A 16,293-nucleotide genomic window follows, 5' to 3' on the forward strand; every position below is an offset into this window, starting at 1 on the left:
TTCAATCCCCAGTACCACCAGCACCAAAAAAAAAAAAAAAAAAAAAAAAAAAAAAAGGAAAGTCAGAGGGCAATAGTAATTAGGAGACAATTTTCAAGCCATGAGTTAGCTATACAATTTTAAGCAAGACATTGAATTTTTTTGGACTTTATCTGTAAAACAGAATTCAGGGGTTACAATTTAAAACGACAACAAACCCACTCTCCAACAAAATTCAGAGTTCAAGAGGAAATCACAATGGAAATTATAAACTATTTCTATATGTACGGCATATCAAACCTTGTGTGTAATTAGAAAGATAATAGTAATTATTGCTAATTAGAATGAAATGCATTCATTTAAATAAATGAATTTATTTAAATATAAGACAAATTGAAAATAATGAGCTACATGTACAATGCAAAAGGCTATTAAAAAGCCAATTAAGTAGACTAAGAGAAATTATAGAATTAATAGTGGAAATTAAGGAAATAGAAAAATAATAATAAAAATACAGATAACCATCAAAACCAAAAGTTGACTTTTGGAACTAATCCAGAGAAGGCAATTTATGAAAGAAAATTATGGACTGATTCACTTATGAATTTAAATGCACAGTTTCTAAATTAAGCACTAACAAAATCATTTAGTTCTGACTCTCTGTCTTTCAGACTACTCAATAGTATATCAGGGTCATGGTCATTAGGAAATCTCCGTAGGCCTCAGTAAAAGATGATGGTGATGCAAGATGATGTTCAGGAGTCCAGATTCTATATGCCTTGTCTTTCTTTTTGTTGGAAGAAGGTGTGCCTGGCTCCAAAAATTCAAATAAATAAAAATTACAGAGTCAAGTCAAAGACAAAGGTGGATCTTTAAAATTCAAAAAGGTTAGGCCAGTGGTAGGCCATTTGTTCTTCGAGAGACCTCTCCCAGCTGTTCTCCAACTAACCTCAGGCACCTGAGATTCCTGTGTTAATTTTTGATGTTATCCTTGGTGTAGCCTTTAAAGATTTTCGAACATTCCCTCAGTATCCTGAATAAAATAATGTTCTACAACTGACTTTATTGCCTTGCCTTTTGTGTTTTTTCTACAATGACTGGATATTCCAGATGTCTGGGATTGCATAAGTACAATACAGTAATGAAATATATGGTTATAATCATTGCATAATGATCTGTTATTAGGTAAATAGGAACAAACTGTGCTTTCTGCTTCATATTTAAAAAGTGCTACCTTTAGGTGAGTCCTTAGTAGAAGTTTGTGGGCAGAGCAGGCTCATTAAAACAACGGCAATCAATTCTTCGTTAACTTTGCTGTTAGAAGAAAGCATTGATGGATTTCTTCCAAAGTAGTGGATAAACTATAATAGACTTTGAATTAAATTTAATGGATTCTTCCCACTCAGTGGGTTTGCCTGCTTAAACTCTGTTCTTTTGGTCTAGACTGAATTTTGAATGATTTCACATCCCTTGTGTACACAGGGTGGGGATGGGAGAACTGATTGGTGTTGAGTGAGAGGTTCAAGGTGGCCAGGGAATGCAAACCACCCATGGGAAAAATTCGCATGCAGATAATAAAGTGGTGGTTATAATGAAAATGCTGATCAAAATGCAGTTCAATTTGTTCATGGGACTTCCATAGTCAAAGTCAACGTAAAAGAACAAGCAAGTTTAAGTTTTATTTATTTATTTATTTTGGTACTTAAGATTGAAACTGGGGTACTTAACCACTGAACTACATCCCACCCATTTTTGTGATTTATTTTGAGACAAGTTCTCAATGAGTTGCTGTGGCAATCCTTCTGCCTTAGTCTCCCCAGTTTTTGGGATTACAGGTATGATATTTAGGTTTTTAAGATCGTACCTATGTTCCTTGTTGAGAATATGTTTAGGTTTATCAATAACTTATTATAGTTATTTATTTTTGAAATATAAAACCATTTTCTCCTTGTGGGCTATTCTGTTACTATATAGATAATGGCCTGCCATGGAATAAAATTGGTGAATACTAAATATATGAAATAGGGATATAATTTTATTCTTTGTACAGTTGTATGCTGTCATGATAAGCAGACTCAACTAGTCCTTTAGTGTGCTGTCACTGCTTTTTTCTAAGATTTGTATATTTTCCTGGTGTTACTAGTAATATTGTTAAGTTAGTTATACCATGAATATAATTTTTCTTTTGTTGGGATTTTCTCTTTCCAAACATCTGCCATCTACAAACAAACAGCAAAAATTCAACAACAAATTTATACAGCTAACAAAACTCATACACTTATTTAAAATCATTTGCCTTATTAAGAAATCAGGCACTAACCATAAGCTCTTTCCCAACAGATGTATGCATCATGAGGCCTTACCATCATGATTCCCAGACCATATTGTTGCCATTATTTCACATTAAACTGTTATCTAATTTCCAAAGATCTGTATACGTTATTGGTAGATTAAAAAAATTTGCAATGCTTTAAAAATCTCTGATTATCTTCAACCTGGAGCAAAAATGTCTTTTGGTGAAATATGAACCAAATTGTTCTACTGTTTTCCACCTGTCTTCTATTTTTTTTTTTTTTTTCTATTTTCAATAATGCTGTGTAAATACACCTTTGGAAATAGGGGGTTAGGAAGGCTGCCTCCTTTTGTGCCTTCATTGATAGTACACATATATAGTTATATATAACTATCTCTAGGTATCTATATATTGATATAGATATCTCTATAGAGATATAAATAGATATCTATATCTAGATATAATTTTTCTCTATATAATAATTTAAATATTAATATATTTATTATATTTAATAAATATATGCTATATTTATCTGTATATATAATTTTTATCTCTATATAATTATCTATATAGACATATAGATATATCTATTTATCTATGTATAATTTTACCTCCTAAGTAGGTATTCAATTATTGACACTGAAATTGGATCGATTTTATCTTTCCTATTCCTAAGTTTTCCAAGGAGAAGAAAATCTCACATTTTCCATCTTATAGCCCTTATCACAAATTATTACATATTCTTTATTAATTCTACTTTCCTTTCAGGGAACAATGCATTTCAACCTAATGAAGTGAAGAATATCTGCAATATGACTCAGAGGTGATCAGCCATTATTGTTAACATGTATTTGTGAAATGTGGAATGTTCTCTCTCTTTTTTTTAATGAATATATGTCCTTTTGTTTTTATCCCCTGTTTTTGTAGCAGTACTCTTCATGAAGTAGAACTCATTATGCAGTTGGAATGAACAGACTAGCAAATGGTGTCATAAGTTGACTTGCTGCACAACTGTCACAAAGAAGAAAATATTACAATTTTGGGGTTTCATCAAAGTAAGGATGCTTGCAATTTCACTTTCTGAGGAACAGTAAGGAGACTAGGAGAGGAGGAAGGGGTAGGGTTAGGTAGTGAATAGGAAGGGAAAAGGAGGGATGGGGATTGGTGTCCGTCATAAAAATCTCTCTGGAATTTGAAAGCTTGGACTTGTGGATCAAGGCCATTTGAAAATATGTTAGGGCCCAAGTCTTACTCATTTGGTACAACTAGTCATAAGATGAATTCTAAATCAATGTCTTATTAGAACAGAATCATTGAAAACAATGCCAAAGGCTACATTCTCTTTGGACACTTCATTAATGCAGAGCTGGGTAGAAATGGCAGTTGCCTACTTTGAAGATTCTACAGATCTGAGAAGCTCTAGGGTTAAAATCTCCCTGTTTTTCCAAAGAAAGAGGTGGCAATGAAGTTCTACTTTCAGTTAACTAATATATTCACTTGAAACATATTTGGACTATAGAATCATTAACAAAAATAATTGATGGGATACTTGTATACTGTTTTAAATATTATGTACTTAGTTTTGAAAACAAATCCATCATAATCAGCAAGATATCACCTTTATTTTAACCTGAGTTTGTAAAAGAAAGTGGTTTTTAATATACTGATAATCCAATAAGGAAAAAAAGAAGTTTCATGCCAAGAGCAATGCAAAATAATAGCAGAAACTTCATTTGATACTAATACTCTAAAATGGAAGTTTGAACCACTAAATATTTAATAATTTTTTTAGACATATTAACTAAGTCAGACTTTTAAAAACGGGTCATTATATCCATTACTCTATCCATTATAGGCTTTGTGTTAGCTTTGTGACTAGTCATGCCAAAGATCACCAAGTGAGTCTTAGAAAATAGTTTTGAAGCTCATCTGACTGGAAAACACATACGAATTCCCCATATCCTGAGGCTAGGATGTAAGGAGTGCATTTCCAGAGTCCATAAAAGCTAAGGATTCCAGGTCTAATCTTTATTTAAACTAATGCACTGTCCGTAAATGAGTGCAAAGCTATCAGGAAAGGAGAAACAAATTTGACTCCTATCTTACCATTTTCACTGAACTTTGCTTTTTACCAAAACAAACAAACAAATTAAAAAAAAAAATGCTTAGGGATGATGTTCCATGAAAAAGAGTAGTAAGCAAGCTGTTATGTTGTTAGATTGGGCAAGGAGAATTTTACAGAGATCAAGTAAAGAACAGAGAAGGAAACTTAATACCATTGGATGTTCTGACTAAAATTTTAATAATGAGTTTGTTTTCTAATGCTGTAATTTCCAGACTTGATGTACTCCAGAAACATCTAAAAAGTCTAGTAGTAAGGTTCATGTGATAAATTATGTTGACAATGTTACTACATAATGCAGGATTCAAGAAATTCTTCATAAATACTTTAAAGTTTCTATACTATGCCTGACAAAATGAAGAAATCTTGGCACCTTTCTCAAGAAGCTTTGTTATTTATCAAATAATTTGGAATTGGCATTGGGGTAACAGTATTGTTTCCTTCTCACTCAAAATAAACAATGAAATAGTTGCAATTTAATGACTTTTTGTGTCAGTTATGATTTGAATCAAGAAAGTCTTTTAAGATACTAAAGTTATACCACGGTCATGTGGTCCCAATTCTTATCTATAAATAACTGGGGCAAGAAAGCACCTGGATTTTCTCTTCCAGTTTTTGATGGAAAGCTCTGCTGGCATTTGCAATTAACTTTATATTTAACTCAGTGAAGAGGCAGAGGCAGTCACATACTTAATTTTCTGAGGTTTGATATGTAGGGTGTGTGTGTGTATTGCATACAATAAAACAATCCATTTTGTTTGGCTTTTCCCCCTAAATCTCACCATAAATTTTTTCTCTGAAATTCCAATATTTCTTCTTGAATCATTCTAATTTGTCATTTGTATAGAAAAATTCTATAAATATTCTCTATGTATAAATGGTAGTGTTACATTTATATTTTTGTGAACATATATTAACAGTTTGATTGTTTCTGAGTTCAAGTTAGCATGCATACATTAAGACTTTCTTTTTTTAAAGGCACTAAAATCAGAAATGATTTTGGCCTTAAAGACTAGGGATTTTGTTTTTCTTATACAATGCAATTAATTTGAAATATCAATTTGAATATAAGCTACTAAATATTGATCATTTTTTTTTCTCCTGAATGATAAGTTGGAGCAGAGGAGAAAAATGAATGACCAAAGGAAAATTTCATACTAAGGAATGACCTCAACAGGCATTCCTTTTTCCTTGAGCTTTGAGACTTGAGATACACTTTAGTGTTTGTGAATCTAATCTTTAAATACAAAGGGAAACTGGTTGCTTTGATTTGTTTGTGCTGCTCGATGGGAGTTCTTATTCACATTGGACAATTAAATACAACAAGTATGTTTATTTCTATAACTTTAAGTGTTCGAAAAGATGTACAAATGCAAATGAATCCTTAGAACATGTTAGAAAGACTGGTTATTATTCTCTTTATTCTGCAGGCTCTCGTGTTCAATAAATGCTAATTGCTCAAATAGGAAAGCATTTATCTCGTCCTATACAGATAACATTTCTCACTTAATGTGGGATTAATGCCTTTTTTTCAAGCATTTGGCACCTACTTTGATCAGTGAAGGATCATCCAACTTAGTCAAATTACTGTTCTATATATTTACACCCAATTCCTATGTGGCCACAGTAGGGTTTCTAAAATGTACATTCTTTTTGAGAATGTGTCTGCATCATGAGCAAATGGTGCTCATAAATTCTTTGGAGATTATCTATTCAGAAAAATTAAAAAGGGAGTCTTCTGTAGAAATTTAACTTGGGAGGATGAGTTGGCAGGAACCTGAATTAACATGTTGGAGGTAGCTGTGAAGGGGTGGTTAGACTGCCAGTATTTTCCTCTTAGCCCCACCACTAGCCAGGCTGGAAGACCCACAACCTCTCAGCACCTGACTTCCCTCACTTATAACACGGGACAATGATAGCTCCTGATTTACACAGTTGTGTGGATTAAGTGAGATAAAACAAAGCACTTAGAATGATGTGTATTATATAGTAGGCATTAAATAAACATTAGCTGTCATCAGAGAAACTTGGAGGGCTATTTGATTATAGCCTTTAAATAACTAAATTTAATAATTATTTTTTCAACGTCACTTCACAATTCCATTCAAGTTAGAAATGATTTTTTTAAGTTGTGAAAAAAGTCTCCAAATTAACACATTCCTAAGTCAGAAGAGACTACAAAAGAAAATCTATGACATGTACCTTGGTTCAAGTGGGAAAGTCTGATCCTCTTCATATAGAAATGATGCTTGCAAGTCGTATGTGTGTGGCATCATCCATCTGACATTCAAAACCATTTAAAGAACATTTATTAATTTCAATACATTTTTGGAAAATACTTGTCCTTACAGTACACTTTTTTCAGAAAAATCCCCCAACACAGAGGCACAGAATCTGAAGTTAAGATGTAGTACCCAGATTTAGGCATCAACTTGGAGCAAATTTTTTAACCTCTCTGTGATTACTTTCTTCTAAAATGAGAATAATAATGTCATTTCCCTCAAAGGGTAGAATTAAATGAATTATTTAAATTTCTGTGCTTTTCCATTTTATAAGCATTAGCTCCTTTGAGGATATAGAATTATCTAGCTTTATAGAAATATATTGAAAATATCACAAATGCTACACAAATAAATCAGTTATAAGCTAAACTACTTAGAATTAGTATTTTATGATATTTTTAATGGTCAAATCATACACTTCTGGTCTAGGAAATTTGAAATTTTTCTAGAGAACAAATCGATTAATATCATGCTATAATATACTGGGACCTGCATACTTTTTTTTTACATGTGAAAAAATATTATTTCTTTCATGTCTATAACATATTTAAACATTTGACTCTTGGGGCTGGGATTGTGGCTCAGTGGTAGAGCACTCACCTAGCATGTGTGAGGCACTGGGTTTGATCCTCAGCACTGCATAAAAATAAATAAATAAAGGTATTGTGTCCATCTACAACTAAAAAAAAAATGGACTATTTTTAGATGATAAAGTTACAAATAAGTAACCACAATAATTACTGAAATGGAATGCTGACATATTTTCTGTATACTTTTCTCTAATATCTACTTTTGCTGTCACTCAAAATTATTCTGGGTGTAGGTATTTCCTTCCTGCTCTTTGAGGGCATTATTATTGGTGAATTATTTGGTTTTAAATATTGACCCATTTTGCAGTTCTCACAAATAGGTAAACTGCATCACAAGATTTGGTAAATTTTCTATTTTATGGAAGAATATATATTAAAGATAGCAAAATTCTTATGTGAACATTGAAGTACAGCAAATCTTTTAGTTAATGGGAAAGTAACTTAGAGGTACATCTTCAGAATGAAAACAGATTAAATTGTCTTTCAAAAAGCAAAGGAGAACCAGGCATGGTGGGACATGTCTGTCATCCTAGTTACTAGAGAAGCTAAGGCAGGAAGACAGCAAGTTTGGAACCAGGCTGGGTAAACTCGATGAGACTCTGCCTCAAAATACAAAAAGAGCTGGGGACATAGCTCAATGATGAGTGCTTGCCTAGCATGAGTGAGGCCCTGGGTTCAATCCCTAGTACTGGGGGGTAGGAGGGGAGGGAGGCAAAGGACAGAAAGCTCTAAGCACACTGCATTCAAAGGATTTAATGACTTTATACACATAGAACACATTTAATATTAATATAAAAAGAATCTGGGCCTTTTTAATTAAAAGTTGATAACAAAATAAAACCTGGCTATTCAGAAGGTTTTTGTTTTTAATAACTTTTATTTACTTATTTATTTATGTGGTGCTGTTGATTGAACCCAGTGCCTCACATGTGCTGGGCAAGCATTCTACCACTGAGCCTAATGCACACTAAGCCCTCTACATTCATGGGTTCCATATCTCTAGATTCAACCAAGAACTGAAAATATTCAGAAAGAAATTGTATCTGTAGTGAACTGTTACAGATATCATTATTCCCCAAATGATACTATATAACAACTATTTACATAGCATTTACAATACATTAGGTATTATAAGTAATCCTGAGATGATGGGAGAATTTGCCTAAGTTATGTGCAGTACTGCACCACTTTATATGAGACTTGAGCATCTATGGAGTCTTCCTAATTGAGGAGTGGCTTGGAACCAATGCCCCATGGAAACTGAGGGAGGACTGTATTCAAGTTATGTATTGTGGGTTATAGAAATTAAGGTGAGAGAAAGAGACGGGGAAGAGAGACAAAGTTTTGAAATTCAGATTTCCCTAATCACAGAATTGTTCCTAAGTTAGTGGAAACTGATGCAGCCTTAACAGGAGTTTGAAAGTTTTATGGCAGGCAAAAACTAAATACATTTGAAAAGACCAAATTTCTTATGTTATCCTGGAAGGATTTTTTAAACTTTTCTTTTAAAAGGAATAACAGGCTCTACGCCTACTCTCTCACCAAGATAGCCCAAAACAATAAATATCTTTGGTACTGGTTATTGGAACAGTATACTTTTTTGGGCGGGGGCTGAGGGTTACCAGGGATTGAATTTAGTGGCACTTGACCACTGAGTCACATCCCCAGTCCTATTTTGTATTTTAATTAGAGACAGGGTCTCACTGAGTTGCTTAGTGCCTCACCTGTTGCTGAGGCTGCCTTTAAGCTTTCCATCCTCCTGGCTCAGCCTCCCAGCGGCTGGGATTACAGGTGTGCCCCAACAATTATGCTTCTTAGAGGTTTATCTCAACAACTCCTTTTATTCTGCCAACTTTTGGTAAGACTATATATTTTATATATTTCTTCAGTCATAACAGTATGAATATTGTGGGGACTTAGGTGGCCCAAAGGGTGGAAACTGCTATTTGGGGTAATTTAAAACTTGAACCTAAGGCAACATTTTGAGAGATCAATAGCATTTTCTTTCACTCTATATTCCACTGCATTTAATTTTTAAAATTTTTAATTTTTTTAAAGCCATTGCATTTTCAATTGGTTAAAATAGTGTCTATTTTTCGTTCAGAATCTATTGAAAAGTATGTCAGATTTGCATTTCAACAATGGTGGCAGTCATTATCCATGCATATCCCTTTCAACAAAAGTTGCTGGGGCATTAGAAAAGAAATATTTATTTTGACAAAATACACCAATGGACATTATTTAAAAACAGTCATTTGCATATTAATCAAGTTGATATCACAAAACAAGAATTAAAATCTTCTCAAATGGATTTAATTTTTATTACTATACGAATCCAAATATTTGTGAGCACACTTTGTACTTAGCACTGAGCTCGACATTAGCAATTTAAAGTAAAAAAAAAAAAAAAATACAGTTCTGCCTTTTCCGTTTCCTGGGGGAGACCACAGATAAAGCAACATGTACCAGAGTTTGATACAGGCTAGACAACGGATATCTAAGGCGGGTATTTCTATTCAATAAGTAAATGGTGACATTTTAAACTTTTTAAACATTTTTAACTTTTTGAGGGATGGAATGAGGGGAAAAGTTCAGAGAAAACCAAAGGTAACATGTTGAATGGACAACTAGAATTCTATCCAAATCCTACAACTTGTTTTTGTGTTAACCTCCTGAAATAGGATTGGAGATTTACCAAAATCAGAAGTCTCTATCTATAAACATTAATCTCCCAAAAATTTTAATAAAAAAAATCTTTTTTTCTACGGTCTTTTGGCTTCCTTTGTTGTTTTTTAACTCCTGCACAAGAAGTACATTCTCAGTAGTAAGGAATGTTTAGAATGAGGTTTTGTCAGGGAAGCAAATTCCAGTAAATTGGCTCCAATCAAAACTAAAATTGCTTTTGTAGAACTATGCTCAGAACTATAAAATATATGTTTAAACTAGAATTTCAGATGACCCTTTTTCTTTTCTAGCCCTAAAAGGAATTCTTCATTTACCATTTCACCTGTGTTGCCACCACGACCAGGCCACCTTGCCTCTTATGTCCAAGCTGTAGGGCCACAGCTTGGACAAAAAAGCCATCACTGCTAAGCTCCACCTGTTGAGGTCAGTCGGTTTACTGGACTAGCCTACTCCAGGTACCTCCCTCCAGGTACTTATGGATTGCAACAACTCCCTTTATAGAGAAGAGCCTACCCTGGAGGAGCTTAAGCAGTTAACTGCAAACATCTGCACCATCTGCTGGCTGCCTCGCCCCTGCCCGTCGAAGGGCTAGGGGACCGCATGGCTGCCATAACTGCACTGCACAAAAGGCAACACCTATCGCAGGGAGCCACCGCCTTTGATAGGGCTCCACAGCTCCCGGCGCTGGGGTATTCTCTGAAGGGGTGAGGGCAGCGCCCGCCCGAGGCGAGCCCAGGTGCAGCGACCGGGAGCAGGGCTCCGCCACGAGCCCAGGAAGAAAGCCTGACTCATGTCGTGGCAGCGGCGGGGCTCCTGGGAACTAAAACTCGTGATGCTGTTGCTGCGGAGAAAAGCCTCATTAGCCATTCCGCAGGCGGGGGACACCACCCAGGGCGCGCATACTCGAGACCCGCGCTCCGGCAGCCTGGCGGGCCCCTCCCGCCGCGCCCCCTCCTCGGCCCGCGGGTCGCGCGCGCCGGCCGCGTGTGAGAAAAGAGCGGACACACCTAACCGGCGCGCGCGGCCGCGGCCCCGCACCCTGCCCCACCAGGCAGAATCACACGGTGCGACCCGGATCCGCTCCCTCGGCGAAGTTCCCCACCCCCACCGCCCCCGGCGTCGGCGCCTCCGCTAGCCTTCGGCAATTTCCGCGGACAGATCCAAGCACTCGGCAAGGTCCGAAGACCCGCCGCCTCCTTCCCTGCCAGACCGGGCTTTATGTCTGCGGCGCCGGAGCGCATGCGCAGACGCCATCTTCCCTCCGTCTCCTCCGCCTGCCCCCTCCCCCCTTCGCCGCCGCCGCCGCCGCCGCCTCCTCCTCTCGCCGGCGGTCGCCCCTCCTCCTCCTGCGCTCGGGCGCTGGTCCCTCCTCTCCCGATGCCGCGAGAGGCTGGGGGGTACGGTGGAGCCGGAGAAGAGCACTAGTAACAACCACCACAGCCCCCACCCCGCCCGACACCCTCCCTCGGCACCCACCCACTCCCCCGCCCCGTGTGCCGACACCGACCAACCCCACCTCTCGTTCCTTTGAACGGCGTCGGCTGCAGTCGCTGCACCAGCCCGTCTGGCCACCAACGCCGCCGAGAAAGGAGCCGCCGCCGCCACCCGCGGCCCCCTCCCGCTCGGCCGCGGGAGCAGCGGGGTGACGAGCCGGCCGCGGAGAAGAGGACGAGAGAGGCTCGCACCGTCCGCTCCCGCGCACGTCCCGCCGCCCTCCGGGGAGGCTCGGGCGCCGGCCCCTTCCTCCCCGAGGACGAGTGCCGAGCTGAGGCGCCTGCCCTGAGGGAGGAAAATGCTCGGGCTCCATGGCTGCCAGTGATGGAGCGGTCCCTGGGCTCCCGCTGCCACTGCCGCCGCCGCGCCCCGGCCGTGCTCCGCGAGGACCCGGCGTCTCTGTGCGCCCGCCAGCGCCTCGTTGCTGGGCTCACCGTACTGGGCGCCCCGCCGCCGCCCCGCTCACAGCCGCGCCGCCCCGGCCCCAGCCGCGGCCAGCGTTTCCTCCCGGAGCAGCCGCCGCGAGCCCAGGGGGTTTGAAAGGATCCGCGGGGCGCGGGGGGTGGGCCGAGCGGGGCCGGCCGGGCTGGCAGGGGAGGTTTGAGCGACACTGAGCTCGGGGCTCGCCGGCGGCAGCGGCGCCGGGGGTGGCGAGGGCAAGGCGACTCTCGCTCCGCTCTGCCTTCGTGCAGAGTGACCGGGAGGGCTTTGCAGCGGCCGCCGCCGCGGCGGGAGGAGGGGGCTGAGGTGGCTTCGGAGTTGGCCAAAGAAGGTGGGCATTTCTCGCTTTTCTCCCCCCGCCCTCCCCTCCCGGGCTCCCCCTCCCTCCTGCCCCGCACCCACGTGAAGCGGAATATAAAGGGGGGTGTGAGACTAGAGGGGAGAGTGAATGGCGAAGGACTGAAGGGGGCCCCCCTTCGGGTCCCCGGCCGCCCTGTTCACCCTCGTTCATCCTCCCTTCCCGAAGCTCGCCCTCGAAGGCAGGAGCGGCCGGCGCTTTCGGCCAAGCAGAAGGAGGAGGAGGAGGAGGAATCGCGCCGGGAAGAGCGTCAGGTCCCGTTTTCTTCTTCGGCGTTTCGAATACAAAGATTACGGTGCAGAAGGAAATTGCACTCACCGCCTCCGCCCCCCGGTACCCAACACAATGCACCAGCCGCCTGAGTCCACCGCCGCGGCGGCCGCCGCTGCAGACATTAGTGCTAGGAAGATGGCGCACCCGGCAATGTTCCCTCGAAGGGGCAGCGGTAGTGGCAGCGCCTCTGCTCTCAATGCAGCAGGTACCGGCGTTGGTAGCGCTGCCACCACTTCCGAGGATTTTCCGCCTCCGTCGCTGCTCCAGCCGCCTCCTGCAGCATCTTCCACGTCGGGACCACAGCCTCCGCCTCCACAAAGCCTGAACCTCCTTTCTCAGGCTCAGCTTCAGGCACAGCCTCTTGCGCCAGGCGGAACTCAGATGAAAAAGAAAAGTGGCTTCCAGATAACTAGCGTTACTCCGGCTCAGATCTCTGCCAGTATCAGCTCTAACAACAGTATAGCAGAGGACACTGAGAGCTATGATGATCTGGATGAATCGCACACGGAAGATCTCTCTTCTTCCGAGATCCTTGATGTGTCACTTTCCAGGGCTACTGACTTAGGGGAGCCAGAACGCAGCTCCTCAGAAGAGACTCTGAATAACTTCCAGGAAGCTGAGACACCTGGGGCAGTCTCTCCTAACCAGCCCCACCTTCCCCAGCCTCATTTGCCTCACCTTCCACAACAGAATGTTGTGATCAATGGGAATGCTCATCCACACCACCTCCATCACCACCATCATATCCATCATGGGCACCACCTTCACCATGGGCACCATCATCCATCCCATGCTGCTGTGGCCAGTGCATCCATTCCTGGAGGGCCACCCTCAAGCCCAGTGTCCAGAAAACTCTCTACAACTGGAAGCTCTGATGGTGTTATGCCAGTTGCACCAGCTTCTGCTGTATCATCGAGTGGCTCACCTGCGTCTGTAATGACTAATATCCGTGCACCAAGTACTACAGGCGGTATAGGTATAAATTCTGTTACTGGCGCAAATACAGTGAATAATGTTAACATTGCTGCTGTGGGTAGTTTCAGTCCTAATGTGACAAGCAGCATGCTTGGTAATACTAATATAAGTACGAGCAATATTCCTAGTGCTGCTAGTGTAAGTGTTGGGCCTGGAGTTTCCAGTGGTGTTAATGTGAGTATCTTGAGTGGCATGGGCAATGGTACTGTTTCTTCCTCCACTGTTGTTAACAGTGTACCTAATGCAGCTGCAGGGATGACTGTGGGATTGGTTTCAAGTCAGCAGCAGCAACAACCGACAGTTAACACATCAAGGTTCAGAGTTGTGAAGTTAGATTCCACTTCTGAACCTTTTAAAAAAGGTAGATGGACTTGCACTGAATTCTATGAAAAAGAAAATGCTGTACCTGCTACAGAAGGTGTAGTGGTAAATAAAGTGGTGGAGACTGTAAAACAAAACCCGACAGAAGTGACTTCTGAGAGGGAGAGCACTAGTGGGAGTTCAGTGAGCAGTAGTGTCAGCACACTGAGTCACTACACGGAGAGTGTGGGAAGTGGAGAGATGGGAGCCCCTACTGTGGTGCAGCAGCAGCAGCAGCAGCAACAACATCAACCACCACAACCAGCTCTTCAAGGTGTGGCCCTCCAACAGATGGATTTCAGTAGCACTGGTCCACAGAGTATTTCAGCAGTTAGTATACCACAGAGTATTTCTCAGTCACAGATGTCACAAGTACAGTTACAGTCTCAAGAACTGAGCTATCAGCAAAAGCAAGGTCTTCAACCAGTACCTCTGCAAGCCACTATCAATGCTGCAACTGGTATCCAGCCATCACCTGTAAATGTGGTTGGTGTAACTTCAGCTTTAGGTCAGCAGCCTTCCATGTCCAGTTTGGCTCAACCCCAACTGCCATATTCTCAGACGGCTCCTTCAGTGCAAACTCCCCTTCCAGGGGCACCACCCCAACAGTTACAGTATGGACAACAGCAACCAATGGTTTCTACACAGATGGCCCCAGGCCATGTTCAATCAGTGACTCAAAATCCTACTTCAGAGTATGTACAGCAACAGCCAGTTCTTCAAACAGCAATGTCCTCTGGGCAGTCCAGTTCTGCAGGAGTGGGAACAGGAGCAGCAGTGATTCCTGTGGCTCAGCCACAGGGTATCCAACTGCCAGTCCAATCCACAGCAGTCCAAGCACAACCTGCAGGGGCATCTGGCCAGCCTGTTGGCCAGGCTCAAACAGCAGTGTCTGCTGTACCTACTGGCACTCAAATTGCAAATATTGGTCAACAGGCAAATATACCTACTGCAGTGCAGCAGCCCTCTACCCAAGTTACACCTTCAGTTATTCAGCAAGGTGCTCCTCCATCTTCACAAGTAGTTCCACCTGCTCAAACTGGGATTCATCAGGGAGTTCAAACTAGCGCTTCAAGCCTTCCTCAACAATTGGTTATTGCACCCCAGAGTACCTTGTTAACTGTGCCTCCTCAGCCACAAGGAGTAGAACCAATAGCTCAAGGAGTGGTTTCACAGCAGTTGCCCGCAGTTAGTCCTTTGCCCTCTGCTAGTGGTATTTCTGTTACGAATCAGGTTAGTTCAACTGGTCTTTCTGGAATGCCTTCTGCCCCAACAAACTTGGTTCCATCACAGAATATAGCACAAGCCCCTGCCACCCAAAATGGTAACTTGGTTCAAAGTGTTAGTCAACCTCCCTTGATAGCGACTAATATAAATTTGCCTTTGGCACAACAGATACCACTAAGTTCTACTCAGTTCTCTACACAATCGTTAGCTCAGGCAATTGGAAGCCAAATCGAAGATGCCAGGCGCACAGCAGAGCCCTCCTTAGTTGGCTTACCTCAGACTATCAGTGGTGACAGTGGGGGAGTGTCAGCAGTTTCAGATGGGAGTAGCAGCAGCCTAGCAGCCTCTGCTTCTCTTTTCCCGTTGAAGGTGCTACCGCTGACGACACCCCTGGTGGATGGCGAGGATGAGAGGTAAGATGCCATATTTCTGCAGATGTTCAACAAACTCAAAGTTAATCTATTTGGTAGGAATATATATGCACAAAGTTAATGTGTTAAATGGTTTTCAGTTTGGGTGAAAATGCATATTCATGGTAAGTTTTCTAAAGCATGAGTGTTACAGAATGATTTCAGGGGATAGAAGTAGTAATATATAAATAATAATCAGAATAGTTAGGTGGAGCATATATTTACATTAAAAATAGGTTTGGGGGACCAGGTGGTTTTTATTATTTATAAAATGCTTTTTTAGAAGATTACTTATGAAGAAAAAGGCCTAAATTCTGCTAACCCACATAATTATTCTTTTGAGTCACTAAAGTCCTTGTGATCATCTCTTAGGTTGTTCCCACATTTGTTCTCTCTTACAAATGCAGCCCTTTTTTAGTTCCACTGTGTTTGATCTTAGGCTGTGAAAGATACTGTTACCTGCTTTTCCTAGTCAGACACTATAGGAAAGATGACCTAATCTGGGTTATATAGATTGCCCACATACTGTAATTGACCAGCTTTTGTAAACTTAATGGTTACTTTATCAGAACTAAAAACTAATGGGAATCTTAAAAAGTGTTTTTTGAAGGAGGAAGGCATACACTTCCAAAATAACTTGATTATCTTTGATGGTAGTATGCTGTTCATTTTTCCTTTTGCATAGTTGATCAAGGTGGTAGCCATTTTAAAGAGTAAGTCTTGCAGGGTTGAATTTGTACAGGCATGAAAATAAGATGTTCTGCTAATCATCTGTTCCTTTACAAAAAATAAAAATACAGAAAA

General features: G+C 41.3%; 2 protein-coding genes across 2 annotated transcripts in view; one reads left to right on the plus strand and one right to left on the minus strand.

The window, feature by feature from the left end:
- Positions 1 to 437: 437 nt before the first annotated feature.
- Positions 438 to 12,397, minus strand: LOC124985574 (collagen alpha-1(I) chain-like). Its single transcript, XM_047554305.1, has 4 exons — positions 12,357 to 12,397; positions 11,468 to 12,318; positions 6,597 to 6,674; positions 438 to 2,198 (listed from the first exon to the last, which is right to left on the minus strand). Exons 1-3 carry the CDS (start codon positions 12,395 to 12,397, stop codon positions 6,667 to 6,669), a joined length of 900 nt encoding a protein of 299 aa, XP_047410261.1. The 3' UTR covers positions 438 to 2,198; positions 6,597 to 6,666.
- Tsc22d1 (TSC22 domain family member 1) overlaps positions 11,604 to 16,293 on the plus strand; it is a 112,156-nt gene continuing 107,466 nt past the window's right edge. The window contains 1 exon segment of the mRNA XM_047553496.1: positions 11,604 to 15,492. Coding sequence (XP_047409452.1) covers positions 12,590 to 15,492 — 2,903 coding nt within the window. The 5' untranslated portion in view covers positions 11,604 to 12,589.

Source organism: Sciurus carolinensis, chromosome 5 (genome assembly GCF_902686445.1).
Source record: "Sciurus carolinensis chromosome 5, mSciCar1.2, whole genome shotgun sequence".
Classification (NCBI taxonomy): Eukaryota; Metazoa; Chordata; class Mammalia; order Rodentia; family Sciuridae; genus Sciurus; species Sciurus carolinensis.

Coding starts and splice junctions, on each gene's coding strand:
- LOC124985574 (XM_047554305.1), bottom strand. CDS start 12,397: ATGAACGAGGGTGAACAGGGCGGCCGGGGACCCGAAGGGGG. Junction 12,319..12,356: donor GGCCGGGGACCCGAAGGGGG/GCCCCCTTCAGT, acceptor TCTCCCCTCTAG/TCTCACACCCCCCTTTATAT.